The sequence below is a fragment of the Sapajus apella genome, unplaced genomic scaffold (assembly GCF_009761245.1).
Source record: "Sapajus apella isolate SASKATOON/1434 unplaced genomic scaffold, GSC_monkey_1.0 scaffold231, whole genome shotgun sequence".
Lineage (NCBI taxonomy): Eukaryota > Metazoa > Chordata > Mammalia > Primates > Cebidae > Sapajus > Sapajus apella.
Window position 1 is genome coordinate 461,635 of NW_022437171.1, and position 15,257 is coordinate 476,891.

A 15,257-nucleotide genomic window follows, 5' to 3' on the forward strand; every position below is an offset into this window, starting at 1 on the left:
CTGAGGTGGGATGATCAGTTGAGCCTGGGAATTGGAGACTGCAGTGAGCTATGATCATGCCGCTGCACTTCTGCCTGGGCACCAGAGCAGGACTCCATGTCAAATAAACCCCCCAAAACAAAACAAAACAAAACACATCACCAAAGTGCTCAAGGGCATCCACTCACATATTGCGCCCCACACTCCTTCACTATCAGGGCTGTCACTTTGATGCTAGAGCCTGGTCTAGGTTGAGATCCCCCGCCTCGCCTGGAGTTCGGCTGTGCCCCACTAACCTTTGGGGCCTCATCTTCATTTCTGTCCATCTTCAGGCCAGTCTCTGCATGTACGAGCTGGGGTCTGGCACGGGGCACTCTGCTTCATGATATTGATCAGTGTGTCTGGATCTGTCATGTTCGCTCCTCCAGGAATCGATAGTGCTTAGCAACAGCCTCTCAGTCCTGTGGCTCCTGGAGTTCCTGTGTCCTCCCCACCTCTCAGGCGCCCAGGGCACTGTGCCACTGTCTCCCAACCCAGTTTCCCCAGTGACAGTTCTTACTGTCACACTGTGACCCAGGCTGGGAGCGGTCAATTCTCCACCTGCCACCTTGGCATCTACAAGGACAGGACACCACAAAATGCTAGAAACGCCAGAAGAGTGACAGCTCCTCATTGCCACCCCGCCAGCACAGGAGCCAATTTCGGAGTGCTGTTCTTCAGGTGGGCTTCCCAGGGCCACCCACCAGGGACCCACTGTTGAGGTCTAGTTCCCTAGGAGCAAAGCCTGAAGCAAGAATTCTTATTCTCAGGCTGTTGCTGAGCGTGTGCTCAGGAGACCGAGGAAGTCTGTGTTATGCTCCAGGGGTGCTGAGCCCTGAACGGTTTCCAACAGGAGCTTACCTGTTCACACTTCCGGAGGCCGGGAACCCGCATCAGGGTGTCAGCAGGGCTGTGCTCTCTGAAGGCTCCAGGGCAGTCTGCCCCATGCATTTCTCTCAGCATCTGGCGTTGGTTGACCCACTGGCATTCCTTGGGTCACAGATGTCCCCTCCCGTCTCCACCTGTGTCGTCACATGGCCTCCTCCTGCAGCTCTCCTCTTCTGAGGACTTCATTGGTCTTACTGGACTAAACCTACCCGACTCCAGAATGAGCTCATCTTAGTTTACATGGTTTTTGTTGTTCTTGCTTTGTTTTTTTTTTTTTTTTTTTTTGAGACGGAGTTTCGCTCTTGTTGCCCAGGCTGGAGTGCAATGGCGTGATCTCGGCTCACCGCAACCTCCGCCTCCTGGGTTCAGGCAATTCTCCTGCCTCAGCCTCCTGAGTAGCTGGGATTACAGGCACGTGCCACCATGCCCAGCTAATTTTTTGTATTTTTAGTAGAGACGGGGTTTCACCATGTTGACCAGGATGGTCTCGATCTCTTGACCTCGTGATCCACCCGCCTCGGCCTCCCAAAGTGCTGGGATTACAGGCGTGAGCCACCGCGCCCGGCCTTCTTGCTTTGTTTTGTTTAGAGGCAGAATCTTGCTCTATTGCCCAGGCTGAAATGCAGTGATGTGGCCACAGCTCACTGCAGTCTCAACCTCCTGGGTTCAAGCAATCTTCTCACCTCAGCTTCCAGGGTAGAGCTGGGACCACAGATGTGTACCACCATGCCCAGCTAATTAATTTAAATGTTAATTGCATCTGCAAGGTCTTATTTCTAAATAAGTTCACATTCACAGGTATGAGGAGTTAGGACTTCAGCATCTCTTTGGGGGACACAACAGAAACCTAGGGGGATACACCATCCTGGTTTGCCTGGGACTTTCCCAGGTTTTGGTGCTGAAAGCCCTGCTTCCCAGGAAATTCCTTAGTCTTGGGAAAACTGAGATGCCTGGTCACCGTGGAAGCAGGACAGGACTGGGTAGTGGAGTGGAGACTGCTGAGCAGAAGGCTGTCTCTCTTAGAGACCAGTTTCCTTCATTCCACATGGACGCGCTGGGGCAGACACGGAGAACTTCACAGATCAGAACCACCTTTCCGCAAAGCAGCGACACCGATGCATCAGACATTGGTAGGGTTTTGCCTCTGGGTCTGGAGGGCTGCTGTGTGGGTGGCTCCCATTCCCCAGAACAATTCTCCAAGATCAGGGCAGCCACGAGTCACCAAGAGGCATCAGCAGCTCGGGACCAGTAGGCTGACCCCTAAAGGGAATCTGAACAGAGCCACCGGTGCCCAACCATCCCCTTGTCCTCCCACTAAATGGCCTGCTGCCCCACCTACTCACCCAGGTAAACGCACACCTCGACTCCTGTTCACCTTGGTAAACACACACCTGTCTGCCTAGGTAAATGCCCCACTCACTCACCTGTGCATCCTGGTAACCGCTCACTTGCCTCTACAACTGCTCAAGGCTCAGCTGGTAGGAAATGCTTGGCACTCCCCACTCCCACCTGGGATTTCACTGTCCACCTCCAGCTCCGTCTGGCATTGCCCACACCTGTCCCTCTGCACGGCCTCCACCTTGGTGCCAGTCGCAGGTGTCTGCCACCTGCACCCACGTAGTGGCCGGCTTTTGAACCCACTCCCAGCCACCCTTCTCTCCTGTTCTCCTCCCCAAAGTGAGCCTGCCCCAGAGAGGCTTGCCACAAACACAAGTCCAATCATGATGGCCTCACTTCAGATGTCTGAGGTGAGTGGTCCTCAGTCCCCGGAAGCCCTGGCCTCTGCCACCTCTCCCATCTATCCCATGCGGCTTCTCCCTCCTCACTCCCAGCTGCCCAGCTCCTCCAATACACAGAGCTTGCACCCAGCCTGGCTCCTTGATGCCCTATCCTGGGGCTCCCACTGAGGGGCTTTCCCTGCTGTACCTCCCTAGACAATACCAGTGCTCCCAGCTGCCATCACTTCTTTCTGCGACTAAAGAACAGACCTGGCTGTTTCCGGGACTGGATGAAGCTGGTCAGTGCTGAAAGAGAGAGGCAGATGAGGGGGCCAGGAATCTGGAGGGGCTGGGGGAGAATCAGAGGCCAGGGAGGAATGGAGCTTTGGGTGGGCGCTAACAGACCATTGGATTTGGACAGTCAGAGCTGACACGCAGAGCCCAGGGAGCTGGAGGGTTAGGTCCCTTAGGTCCCCCACCTGCAAAAATGAGGCTGAGGTGGGGGTTGGTCCCTTGGCATGTGAGCCCAGGAGTTTCCCAAGCCAAGTGGCAGCCAAGGCGGTGGGGAGGGGGCAGGCAGGGAGGTGAGGATGGGGCGCTGGCCCTGCTCAGGACTGGTTGGCGTGGAGGGAGCTGGGGCCCAGGCCGCCCCCGCACTGAGTCGAGGCCACCCCGCTTCGAGGGCAGGGCCGTCCGGATCCCCTGATTGCTTTCTTTCATCCTGGTGCCTTTCTCCGCCGCAAACGCCAGCTAATGCCTCCTTTATCACAGAATTACGGGATTTAGGGCCGGTCGCACAAAGGGGCCCTCGATAGCGGCCGTAATCAAACGCCAATCGGCCGATCTCGGGCGGGCTGGGGAAGAAAGGAGCGCCGGGGATTAGCGCGGGTACTGCGGCGGAGCCAGCAGAGATAGCATCGTCGCCGCTGCGGGGCTGAAGCCGCGGAGGGCCTGGCCGCGCACGGAGAAAGGCCGGCTTAGTTCCTGGAGCCGAGGATTCTGAAGCCATTAAGGGAGGATTAACACCCAGGTTAATCTGCTTTGGTCGCTCAATTGTCAGCAGCTAACGCGCGGGCTGAGGATGCCTGGCTCCCTGCGACCACAGGGCCTTGCCACCCGGCAGTCCAGAGCTAAGAGCTGATATCAGTTTCCCCAACTGTCACCTGGCCAATGGGCCCTCGGGCCGAGGGGAAGACGCGCACCACGGGCCAAGACGAGTGTGGATTAGTGGACCCCTTGCCCTGGCCAGCCTTCCTGGGTGATCAGGGAACAGCCCTGCCCCTCCTGTGTCAGGCTGAGACAAGGATGCTCCCGCCCCCTCCAGACCCACACCCTTGTGGACACTAATCACCACTGCGGCCCGGGGTGCTACCTACACACTGAGCTGGGGCTGCATGGCAACATGCATGACACACCTTTCCCCATCGGACAGGGCCAGGGGGCAGCCTGCAGACAAGGTGGATGCTGACAAGGGCAGCTAGCAGCCCCCTTGCTGATCCTCCATATTCCCCTTGGGGTCCTGTCCAGGAATAGCTCCCTGAGGACCTCTGTTGACCAACTCACTGACAGGGCAGATGTGACACCACCTGCTGCCTCTCAATCCCTCCTCACTCCTCATCTTCGGTCCTCTCTCACTAGGCAGCAGAGGGAGGGACTGGGCCTCCACAGGTCCCAGGTAGGTCCTTTTGCTCGGTCTGGATTTTCCTATCTGAGGAATAGAGCGGGCTAAGGAAAGGCCTAACCAGGATATGCCAGTGTCGTGTGTGGCCTGTGCTCACTGCTGCCTTCTGTGGGGACACAATCCCAACCCCAGCTCCTTCTCCTGTTCCTACCAACAGGCCCCCAGAGTAGGTGGCTCAGAGTGGTGTGCCTACATCTACCTCCTCCTCCATGGGGATGTGGCAAGGCCACCGTGCCTTACATGAGCCCACAGGCAGCAACAAGGGGCTGGACTGGAGCTGGCCAGGCAGGCAGGATGGAGTGGACGGGAGCAGAGGACAGGCAGGCAGGATGGAGTGGGCGGGAGCAGAGGACAGGCGAGTGGAGCCCTCCGGGGAACACGGCTACGACTAGGGACATTGGAACAAAAGGTCACAAGTGGAAGAAAAGACGCAGTCATAAGTACATTTGTCCTCCCTTCCTTCCTTCAGCAGTGACCAACGACTCTCCCATGCAGGCCCTGTGGAGGGGACACAGACGTGAGCCACGGGCCCAGGCTCTGTCCTCTGGGAGCGTGGGTCCGAGGACAAAGTTAGCCAGATGGGAGGGCGCCGTTCGGGAAAGGGAAACGGAAACAGACACCCCACCTGCACACTGGCCAGGCAGGGCCTGAAGGGCAGTGCGAATTACAGGGAAAAGGCGGAGCTGGAGGAAGAGTGCTCCAGGGCGAGGAAGCCGCGCCCGCAGCGATCCGGAGCGCGGTGGGGAGCAGGTGCGGCGGCAGAAGCCCAGTCCTGGGACACGCAGGCCAGCTCCAGGCAGGGGAAAGGAGGGGCGGGAGAAGCGGGAGACCAGAGAGTGTCCCCTCAGTCTGGAGCCTCAGGGTGACCCCGGCAGCCTCCAGCGTGGGCGGCCGCTGTTCCGGGGAGGCGCCGTCAGAGGCTCGGGGAGGGTGGACGATGCGGCTGGGCCGGCGAGAATCCAGGGGCTGCAGGCGAGGGTGGGGACTCGCGGTGAAACCTGAAGGTCAGGGGCTGGTGGCAGGGACCGCGAGGGGCCTCCAGGCAGCCCAGTCAATCTCGGACTAGGGGTTGAGGCCGCAGCAGCGCAGGATGCCAGGGTCAGAGCAGCGCAGCTCCAGCTTCCGCCGCCCCGGCACAGCGCAAGCGCAGCCACGACGGCCGGGCGCGCCGTCGTGACGTCATCAGCGCGCACCGCCCCCACTTCCGAGCGCACGGGTGGTAGCTCCTAGAGCCCGGGCGTTCCGGGAACGCGATCCTACTCGGCGGCCCTCCCTGCTTGCATCGGCCACTCCTGAGGCTGAGGAATTTCATTCCTTTTTCGAAAACAGATACCCAGGAAGCCTCTCGGTGCTCCCCCGTGGCTGGGTACTGAGCCGGGCCCGGGTGGTCTGCGGCCAGGGGCCCCGCCCCTCAGCGCAGGCGACCCTCCTGCTGGCCCTGGCGGGCACAGCGCCTCTCCAGTGACCTGGGCCGGCCCGCAGGATGAGCCCCCGGATCACGATCGCTGGCATTTTATTTACCTTCCTCCATTACAACCCCAGGCGAGTCTCCTGGGCCCCGAGAGGAGGCGGTGACAGGCCAGGGCCATCGGCAGCGGTAGCAGGGGACTGCATAGGGCTGCCTCGGGCCGACTAGCAGGCTCGCCGCGAGCCTCGGCGGCCCCAGTCCCCAGCGCATGGAATGTGCCCCGGGCCCCATGAGCTCCCGGACCCGCGGTTGTGAGACAGGGCTTGGGCTGCTTGGAGCTAGTGAGCCATCGGCCACGGCAGGCATTTGAACAGAGCTTGGAGGCAAAGGGGTGAGATGGTGCATCCATTGAGGTCACTTCAGGAGATGACACTCCTGTGGCTAAGTGTAGCCTCCCAGGTAAGGCCCAGTCAATGGAGAATCCTCAGGTGGGCGACGGGTGGAGGATGCGTGTGGTTTGGCAGAGGGGACAAATGTGACAACAGTGTAATAAGGGCCATGTTGGGGAGGGTCAGTGGTCAGGGCCTGGCCCAACCTGAGCAGAAGGGAGGCTCTCTTAGGGATATTTGCCAGGTAGGAATGGGTGGAGTGGAACTACAGGGCCACCATGTTTCCCATAGGTCACCCACGTTGTTGGCCTTGTCATGTTTATCCACGAATCCTGGTGTTCTCTGTGGTCCTCCCATCGTAGCTTTTAGGCTGTCCTTTCAGTTCTCCACTGTCCCTGCATCACCCCTGCCCCTGTCCCTTGTGTGTTTCTGTTCAGTCCATGTTCCCAGGTGTTGAGGTGGCCCCTGATTCTGTGCCCCTTACCTAAGACCCTGTGCAGGGAATCTGTGAAAACAGAGGAAATAAAAAGTGGGGAAAATACTACTCATGCATCATCGACCAATATTGTGTTTGTTGTGAGTGCTGAGAGGGACACAACCCCAAAACCAGCATTCTCTTTGTTGGCTAAGAGGAGACAGACCCACTGTCAGGAGTCACTGGCTTTTTTGAATACTAAGCTGACTGCCATTCATCACCTACACAGGGACCTGGAAGACGGGTGGGGAGGAGGTGGCATGCCGCAGTGTGTGAGGGGAATATCTAGGAATCTGGGGAAGGGGAGGATGGAGCCGGGTAGCTGCCTGGAAGCCTCCGTACATCCTCACAGCGGTGAGGATGAGGCTGGGAGGTTGGCCAAGTCCTGCCCTGTGTGTGGTCACCACCTCACCTGATCCCTTGTCCTTTTCTCTGAGGCCATTGTCTCTCCTGGGCAGTTGTAAGATTCAGATTCCAGGCTCTGACTTTAGCTGGTCAATGTGGCTCTGGCTGGAACAGGACATGGTGACCTGGAATCTCCATCCACAACCTTGGTATGCACTCAGCCACCTCCTGGGGCTCTCCCCAGCACTGACCAAGCTTCCTGCTTAGTAGGGAGAGGTGGAGCACAGGCTAGAAGTCAAGCCTCTTCTGCCTGCAGACTAGCTTGGAGACCCGCCCATGTGTCTCTGCCCCTCTGCCCCCAAGGGCAGGTGTCCCAGTGGCCTTAGTCTGTGCTAATCCCTGCTGTGGGCCTCCTTTCTGCAGTCTGGTTAAATGCAACTTGGCTTCCTCCAGGCCCCTGCCTGTCACTCCAGCCTCCAGCTCTTTCCTGCACAGACACCTTTCCCCTTGGGCCTCAGCTCCAAGACTGGTGGCTGCCTTCTTCTTGAAGCGATGTGTGAGGCAGCCTAGAGTGTGGGTTCTATCTACCAGGGTAGGTGGTTCCAAGGGACTCAGATCCAGCTCAGAAATTTCTGGCTGGGTTACCTGATGTCTGCCCTGTGATTCAAGGCATAAACAAGGTGGCCCTAAGGACGGCAGGGGTCCAAAGAGGATGGAGACCTATGCCATCCTACACCCTGCTCGCAGCTAGTGCAGCCTCAGCCCCTTCCTGTGGAGGGGGACAGGGACAGGACTCGGTGTAGGTGTGTGTAGTGAGTGGCTGGCATCTCTGAAGATGAGTATGTGGGGGTGGGGGTCCCCTTCAGCCATCTGTGAGGCCTTGCCTGCTCCCAGAACTGCCTGGAACCTGGGGAGACTGTAAACAACGTCCTGCAACCCCAAGAAAAAAGCTGCGATGTGTGAGGGCTTGCTCTGCCTAAGCATGATTCTGAGCACCTGCAGGGAGTACAGCAAATGGATGCTGAGGCCTGGAGGGCAGACCCCAGAGAGCTGAGTGCCCCTCCAGGTTTCATGGCTGGCACTATGGACCAGTGCGGCCCACTGCCTGTCACCCCACAGGAAAGCTTCTGAGGTGCAGAACCAGTGGCCCGAGTTCCAGGGACAGGAAGTGTCTTGGTGTGGGGTTCTTGTGGTGGCACTTGCATGCCCCAGTGCACAGTGGGAGGAGGGAGGCTCTGTTGCCTGGGCCCTTTCTCCTCTGTGCCAACAGATTGGGAAGTGAGCATGGAGAGTGCCTGGCCATCCCATCACAGCACAGGTTGAGTGCTGAGACACCCACAGCCCTTCCCAGCCTGGGGGCTCTCCCCAAGGCTTGAAAACCCTGTGCTCCCTGTGTACCCCCAAGCCCATGCTTGGCTCCCAGATCCACCTCGAGCCCTTTGGACCCCAGACGTCTCCCCAGATGCACACTCCTGGGATTCTGGTACTGTGTGAGGTTGCTAGAACAGGGCAGTCTCCCCAGGGATGGGATCTGCTTATATGGAGTTTCCAGCTGGCAAAAGCTTATTTTCCAGTCTGAGCCAAATGCCTGACTTTTCCCTCACAGAGGCACTTGGACAGGAAGCTGGCTTCTCTGCACAACCAGGGGCACCGAGTGAGCCCCATCTTTCCCAAGTGTCCTCCACGTGGCTCACTGGCTGTGGAAAGAAGGGCTTGGCCCCATGGGGACATGCCAGTGTACAGCTCTGGCCTCCAGCCAGAGGGACACTTTTCCTTGAGGCTCATGGCTGTAGCACAAGGTGCCCAAACGGCTCTGGCCAGGTAGCCCCGCCTCCTACTGCCCCAGGGCAGCTGTCTCCCAGCCTGGGTGAAGGAACAAGGAAGGGCCCCTGCTCAGAGCCTTCGGGCAGCAAAGGCCAGACACCCCTGCCTGGGGTTCAGAGGCCCCAGCATACACCCATCCCCTCTTCCTATGAGCAGCTCATTTCACTCACTGAGGAGCTGGGCATGCCCCAGAGGGGCCCTGAGCAACCCAACCCTTTCCTAAGCTTCCCCCTGGGTGAGGGGCAGGCAGTTGTCCTGGGGCTTCATCTCCTGGGCCCAGCCCCCTGCTCCGAACACTGCTCTCTGCCAGGCCACCCCAAGGCCTTGTGAACATACCCTTTTACCCACACCATGGGATCTTGCCCACAGGTCACAGGGAAGGCCAGGGTGCAGCCCAGATCCTTCTTGGCCTGGTGCTCGGCTTCTTAGGGAGTCAACACTGTGGCCACAGTGCCCTGCCCTGGGTGGACACTATTCTCTCCCTGTCCCTATTCTGCAGTGTCCTCAGATGAGGGTGGCCTGGTCCCTGAAGAGGCACAGCCTCCAAAGCCCATGCATAGATGGGCCCATATAGGGATGAACACAGGACAGGAGGCTGCAACAGGATCCGGTTTATTCTGCCTTGGCAGGGTGGTCCTGAGAGTGGCGGGTGCCACCCTGTCCTGGGTGGAGGGAGGGCCCGAGGGCCAGTTAAGGCCAATGGCGGGAGAAGCGGGGGGCTGCAGCCCCTGGAATGCGGTGAAGCCAGGCCGAGGCCCGGAGGCAGCTGTGGTAGGCCGGGGCAGGGTGGAAGGCACCGGACTGGGACCGGGCCAGGGCTACAGGGCCGAGGACCCAGGCCACACGGGCACCCCGGGAGGCGGGGCACAGGGTTACATGACACAGAACATGAAACACAGGCACAGTGCTCACAGTAAGCACATTGACAAGTGGGCACAGGGTCACAGGCCAGATGTACACCCAGCTATGGCTGGGCCAGACACCAGGGCACAGTGGTGGTGTCACAGACCACAAGGGGGACACGGCATTATGGGACACATGGATTTGACAGCCACAATGCACAGACCAGACCACAGAGCTCGAGGGACGTGGGAAGGGGCCTTTTGGCACTACAGCACTGGATTCATGTGAGACAAGGGTGGTGGGGCACTCGGGAGGTGCCTGGGGCGGTCCCCTTGGGGCCCCTCTAGGCTTAGTCCGTCTTCCACACTTTGTTGAGCAGCTTCACCACCTCATCATAGATGATAAACACTATGGCCACATCCAGGCAGACCCGGCCCAGGCGGGGGACAGTGCCCTTGTAGAATCTGAGTGGGAGGAGGGGCAGGGAGAGGAAGGCAGGTCACCGCAGTGTCCCTAGCAGCGAAACCCCCAGAAGCTGGAGTGAGAGGCATAGAGGCCTGAAAGGAGATGGTGTGGGGAGGCCAGGTAGGTCGGGAAAGGTCTGAGGTGGGGACAATAGCCCTGGCCCTCCCCCACTCACGCCTTGAGCCCCTCCTTCCTCAGGATCTGCAAGCCACAGTCCCACGTGTTGCGGTATTTGTGCGCCTCCAGGCCCTGCGGGACATCAGCAGGCAGGGGCTGAGCAGCTAGTTCTGGCCTCATCCCCCCTTTCCCTCCCCTTCCCTATCCCCCACCTGCATCCGGGTCTTAATCACGTCCAGAGGAGTGTTTCCAAAGACACTGGCTGCGCCCGCAATAGCTCCGAACACTCCAGTGATCAGAGGGTTCATGGGCTTGTTGGGGTTGTCCCCTGGATATGGGGGGGGTGAGTGAGTTGTGGTTAGAGGGTGCTGGGAGGAGCCTAGACCAGCACCTCAAAAGGTGGGTACCCGCCACGGGGTGGGGGGAGGGCCAGGGAGAGGAGAGTACCTGGCTGTGTGCGGAGGCGGGGCCCTGTGGTGCAGACATACCTCGGTACCAGTTCCGCAGGGAGGTCATAACGAAGAAGCGGATGGCCTGGTTCGATCCCTGCTTCAGCACGGTGGCCGTGAGGCCCTGGTATGTTCCCTTCAGCCCTGGGGGCAGGCAGGCACCGAGTTACCCTGCAGCCTCTCAGGCCCCGGCTGGGAATTGGTGGTGGGGGAAGGGGAGGGGAAGAGGGAGGCAGGTGCTGCACAGAGTCCAAAGCAGGATGGGAGGTGCAGGCCCTTCCCACCCTGGACCAGGTCCCTGAGCCCTGGCGGGAAGGTCAAGTGGCTCACCTTGTTCCCGCACAATCTCCCTAACCCCGTGGAAGAATCCTCTGTACTTGGGGTTTGGAGAGGTCTGGTCGTGGATGAACTTCACCTGAGAGAAGCAAGGGGGGCCGGTTCTCGGCTGCCGCCTGGGTCGGTCCTGGCTAGCAGGCAGGACCAGGGCCCATGGCTGGGGGAACTGGGGCTGCAGCTCCTCCCTGGGAGGCAGCGCCAACACCACCCACACGGACCATGCCCTGGGACACAGGGCAGCCCTGGTAGCCAGACTCTACCTTTACGTTTGCTGTTTTTTTCCAGTTTTGGCAGTGAACGTCATTTGTTTTCTGCTTTATAAAAGTACTTTGTAAAAACTTTACGGCTACCTTTAGCAAAGACTCGGCTTCCACAGGCGGCCCTTCCTGGCAGGCGTCCTGCCCCAGGGCCCCGAGATCACCTTGCTGATCTTCCTTGGCACCCACGAGACCCGCCCCAGCTTGCCGGTTGTCCCTGGTGCGAAGGGCCAGCGCGGCCGCCCCTCCCCCTACTCCCTGCATGTCCGGGGTCCTCACCAGGACCTTCCCCACCTTGATGGTCTCCATGGGGCACACGACCACTACGGCCTCAGCCACGCCGGCACCCAGGCCGCACAGCAGCCCGCGTGTGCTGTCCAGTCGTCCCTGGGCATCCCGCATGTGGTTGCTGAGGAACTCGAACATTCCGAACCTGCAGAATGGAGGCGGGTGAGTGGGGCTGCCGTGGCCTAGCCCCCCTCCCGCAGCAGGCCCGGGCCGGGCCTTACCTGACAGCCGCCTTGGGGATGGAGCCGTAGAGCAGGGAGCTGAGGCCGCGGTACAGGCCGAGGACGCCATGGCTGCGGACCGTCTGCCGCACGCAGTCCCCTGGGGAAGGGGGCAGTCAGGACTCCACCGCCCTTCGTGCTGCGGCCCTGGGTGCCCGCCCCCTGCGGCCTCCCCCTCCTCACCGATGCCCCGGTACCGCGGCGGGTGCGAGCGCTCGTCCAGCTGCAGCTGCGTCTTCACGTACTCGGTGGGGAAGGTGATGCATATTTCGATGCCGCCCGCCAGGCCGCCTGTGGGGACGGGGCACTGGCTTCTGAGACCCTGGCCCGGCCGCCGGCGCTCGGGCCCCTCCCCCGTCCCGGACTTTGCCCGGCGCGGCCGCCGCGCCAGTGTCGCGGGAACCCGGGCTGGGGCCCCACGCCCCCATCCCGTTGTTCCGGCGAGGCGCAGGGGTGACAAGCGGCAGGCGGGCGAGCCCCCGCGCGGCGGGTGGGGACCAGGACCGCTCCCCACGATCCCCCAACCCACGGCCCAACCCGGAAGTGGGGCGGGGCCTCGGCGTCCCGGGCCCACCCGGAAGCGCGGCGGGACGGGGGTCCGCATCCCGGAGGGGCCCACCTGCCAGGATCGCCTTCCCCGGGTGCGTCAGCTTGGCCTTCCCGGACGCTGGCGCGGCGGCCGCCAGAGCTCGCGGGCCGCGGGGCGCGGCCATGGCGGGCGGCAGGCGGGGCGCCCGGTGGTGAACTCGGGTCCGAGCCTCCTGAACTCCACGCTCGGTCTGGGGTGGCGGCGGCGGCCGGTTATGGTCCCGGGGGCGGGGCGGGCGCGTCAGCTACGGGTCCCGCCCCGCGTGGTCTGAGCCGGGCTCCGCCCCCGGCCCACCCCGTGCGGGCCGGGAAACTGAGGCCGGGGCGGGGCGCGCCGAGGCAGGCGTAGGGGCGGGGCTAAAGCGCAGCCAATGGCCGAGGCCGAGACCCTGGCGACGGCGAGCGGCGGGGCCAGGGGCGGGGCTGCGGGAGGCAGGGCTACGGCCCAGCCCCGAGCTATGGATAAAGGTGCACAGTGTGCCGCGCCGCCAAGGGCGCGGGGTGCGGGTCTTGGGTCTGCGCGACTGCCGAGAGCGACGGGATCCCGGAGGCCAGGGGCACACCTTCCCTGAAAACACGTAGGGCTAGCCCCGTCCCTGAGGAACTCGAACGTTCTGGCTGAACCTGGAGGCAGGTGAGAAGGCGCTACGCCTCCGGGGCCCCTCCCGCAGCGGCCAAGTGCTGGGCCTCACCTGGCGGTTCCCACCCACACCTCTCCGGGATTTAGGGTTCCTGTGCTCAGCGAACATGGTCAGGAAAGACCCCAAATACAAGCAGCTGTATTCTTCTAGGTGGCTTCTCTGGGCAACGCAGATCCCACATCCTGCAAAGAGGTCCCAGGAAATCTTTAATGGACTGCGGGGCCCAGGAAACTGGACCCTCTCCTTCCTACCCACACCAGCACCAAGCAGAGCACCGTTGCCTGGATAAACCGACTTTAATATTTATGATAGCCAGGAGGCTCGGAGTCCTGTTATGAGGCCTGGTACCTCCAAACAAGACGTGTTCAGGTTGTCTTCAAACTGGCCTGGAGGGGGCAGCTCCAGCCAGTGGGGGACACTCACAAGGAATGCCTGGCTCCAGCAGAAGGGCCCACAGTCCAGTCCTGTTGGCGGCTGAAGCTGGTCTTGCGCCGTCAGCCTCTACCCTGGCCTCCCCAGGCTCTGGGATGGCTCAGAGGTTGCCATCATTGGGTTTCAGCAAAAATAAATAACGTCCAGGCGTCCCCGCCTCCCACTGCGGGCCCCTGTGCTGCTGGAGTGACATGCTCCTTGGAGAAGTTAGTAACTCTGCAGGTAGAGTGGGTGGAGACAGCGCCCACTACAGGCGTAAGTTGTACATGAGAGGCTGGAGAAAGGCAGGAGCAGCGGCATATCCAAAGGGGAAGCTGGCAGGGGCTGGGGCCGCGGAAGGGCCTGCTGTCAGCATCAGCTGCTGGCCTGCAGAGGGGGACACCCATAGTGAGCAGAGCTCTTCCTGCCCATGGGGTCCTCTTCTGGCTGCCCCTGAGTAGCCCAGGACCCAGAGAGCAGGGTCTACAGGACCAGCCCTTACCACCCAGAGGCTGAGGCACCAAGGGAGCAGGCACCCAGAGGCAAGGAGCATGGGGTCAGCCAGAGAGGCTGGCCTGGCTTGAGGGTAAGCTAGTCCCCAAATGGGACACTTACTTAGTGCAACTGGTTGGGTCTCATTCATGCCCATCAAAATCTAAAAAAACCAGATTGGTATTAATGGTGGAGGGACACACTCAGCAGGAGGCTTGTGACAGCCGGCGTGCCGCACACTCACACCACACCCTCAGGCCTGTGTTGGCCCCGCAGTGTTCCAGTACCCCTACCCCACAGCCTGTCCCGTCTGCTCTACAGCCAGGCTGCCCTGGGCAGGTTCTCAGGTGCACAGCCCCTCCCAGCACACACCAGCAGCAGCCTTGCTGCCCAGGGGGCCAGGCCTGGCAGGACACAGCAGCAGCTCACAGCTAGGCAGGCACCCCCATCGGAAGGCAGGCACCTTTACAGCAGGGAGGACAGTGGCCATGCCAGCATTCCTGGACATACACTTCTCCACACCCAGCAGCCACTGGGATTGTTCCGGCCCCTACCCATCCATTCCCATCCTCATCCCCATTCAAAGCCCGGCCAGGAAAGGGCAGTGGGACTTGAATCCCTCCCTGCTCCCTTTTCAGGGGGTTGGGGGCTACAGGTGCCACCTACCAAACATGAGAGGGGCAGGCTCCGTCACATGCTCCTCTTGCTTGCACAGACTCTCCAAGGCATCCAGTTTGTCCACCTGCAAGGAGGTGAAAGCATGTGAACAGCTGCTTGACAGAGTGCAGTCCCAGCCTCTAGGTGAACGTGGAGTGGAAGATCAGGACACAGGGCCTCCAGGAGAGTGAGAACGGAAGAGGTGGACACAGGCAGATGTGGAGCGGCCCAGCCCACACCCCATGCACTTTTAGAATGCAGCAAGGCATGGAGAGGTGAAGCCTTGGTAGCTGGCTGAGACAGAGTGCCCAGCAGGGTCCCCAGGGCTTCCCAGTGGGCACTGGGGCAGTCATTTGTTACAGGCTGAGGGTGTGGCCTGCTCATGGGGGCCAAGTCCTCCTTTAGATACAAGGACACTGCCATTTACTGACCTGCAGGGCTAGGGCCATGCCAGGGAACAATACCTGCTTCTGACTCCAGCCAGTCCAGTCTGCCCACCCCTCCTGACTAGCAGAGAGATCATGGCTCTCAGAGACAAGTCACCTGGCACCTAGACACTTCACCTGAGAAGCACTGAGGACAAACTGCCTCCTCACTCTTCCCTGAGGCTTCACCAGGCACCAACCCTGCCTCTTGCCAAACAGCAAGGTGGCAGCAACTGTGCAGCTAGGATCCCCTCACAAAAGCACTGAGTAAGAAAGAGAAACAAGGATGTGCCCCTGTGAGCCGGGGTCTGGGGGCTGAGA

The 15,257-nt window shown here is 60.8% G+C and overlaps 2 protein-coding genes and 1 long non-coding RNA gene across 15 annotated transcripts in view; 1 reads left to right on the plus strand and 2 right to left on the minus strand.

The window, feature by feature from the left end:
- The first annotated feature begins 5,456 nt into the window (after positions 1 to 5,456).
- Positions 5,457 to 6,661, plus strand: LOC116544808. Its single transcript, XR_004266043.1, has 2 exons — positions 5,457 to 5,671; positions 5,848 to 6,661. It is a non-coding gene; the product is annotated as an uncharacterized LOC116544808 (long non-coding RNA).
- A 2,676-nt stretch (positions 6,662 to 9,337) lies between these two features.
- On the minus strand, positions 9,338 to 12,620 carry SLC25A1 (solute carrier family 25 member 1). The gene is made up of 9 exons (XM_032271421.1): positions 12,342 to 12,620; positions 11,906 to 12,013; positions 11,723 to 11,822; positions 11,508 to 11,646; positions 10,951 to 11,035; positions 10,660 to 10,764; positions 10,384 to 10,499; positions 10,230 to 10,303; positions 9,338 to 10,053 (listed from the first exon to the last, which is right to left on the minus strand). Exons 1-9 carry the CDS (start codon positions 12,433 to 12,435, stop codon positions 9,939 to 9,941), a joined length of 936 nt encoding a protein of 311 aa, XP_032127312.1. The 5' UTR covers positions 12,436 to 12,620; the 3' UTR covers positions 9,338 to 9,938.
- A 608-nt stretch (positions 12,621 to 13,228) lies between these two features.
- The window catches only part of CLTCL1 (clathrin heavy chain like 1), a 105,740-nt gene continuing 103,711 nt past the window's right edge, over positions 13,229 to 15,257 (minus strand). For 10 of the 13 annotated variants that reach the window (XM_032271413.1, XM_032271418.1, XM_032271414.1 and 7 more), the window contains 2 exons: positions 14,521 to 14,596; positions 13,229 to 13,749 (listed from right to left, as the gene is read on the minus strand). In XM_032271413.1, the coding sequence (XP_032127304.1) occupies positions 13,631 to 13,749; positions 14,521 to 14,596 (195 nt within the window). In that variant the 3' untranslated portion in view covers positions 13,229 to 13,630. Of the gene's footprint in view, positions 13,750 to 13,973; positions 14,018 to 14,520; positions 14,597 to 15,257 lie in introns of those variants that run through there. The other 3 variants (XM_032271417.1, XM_032271412.1, XR_004266042.1) reach the window with 2 other exon arrangements.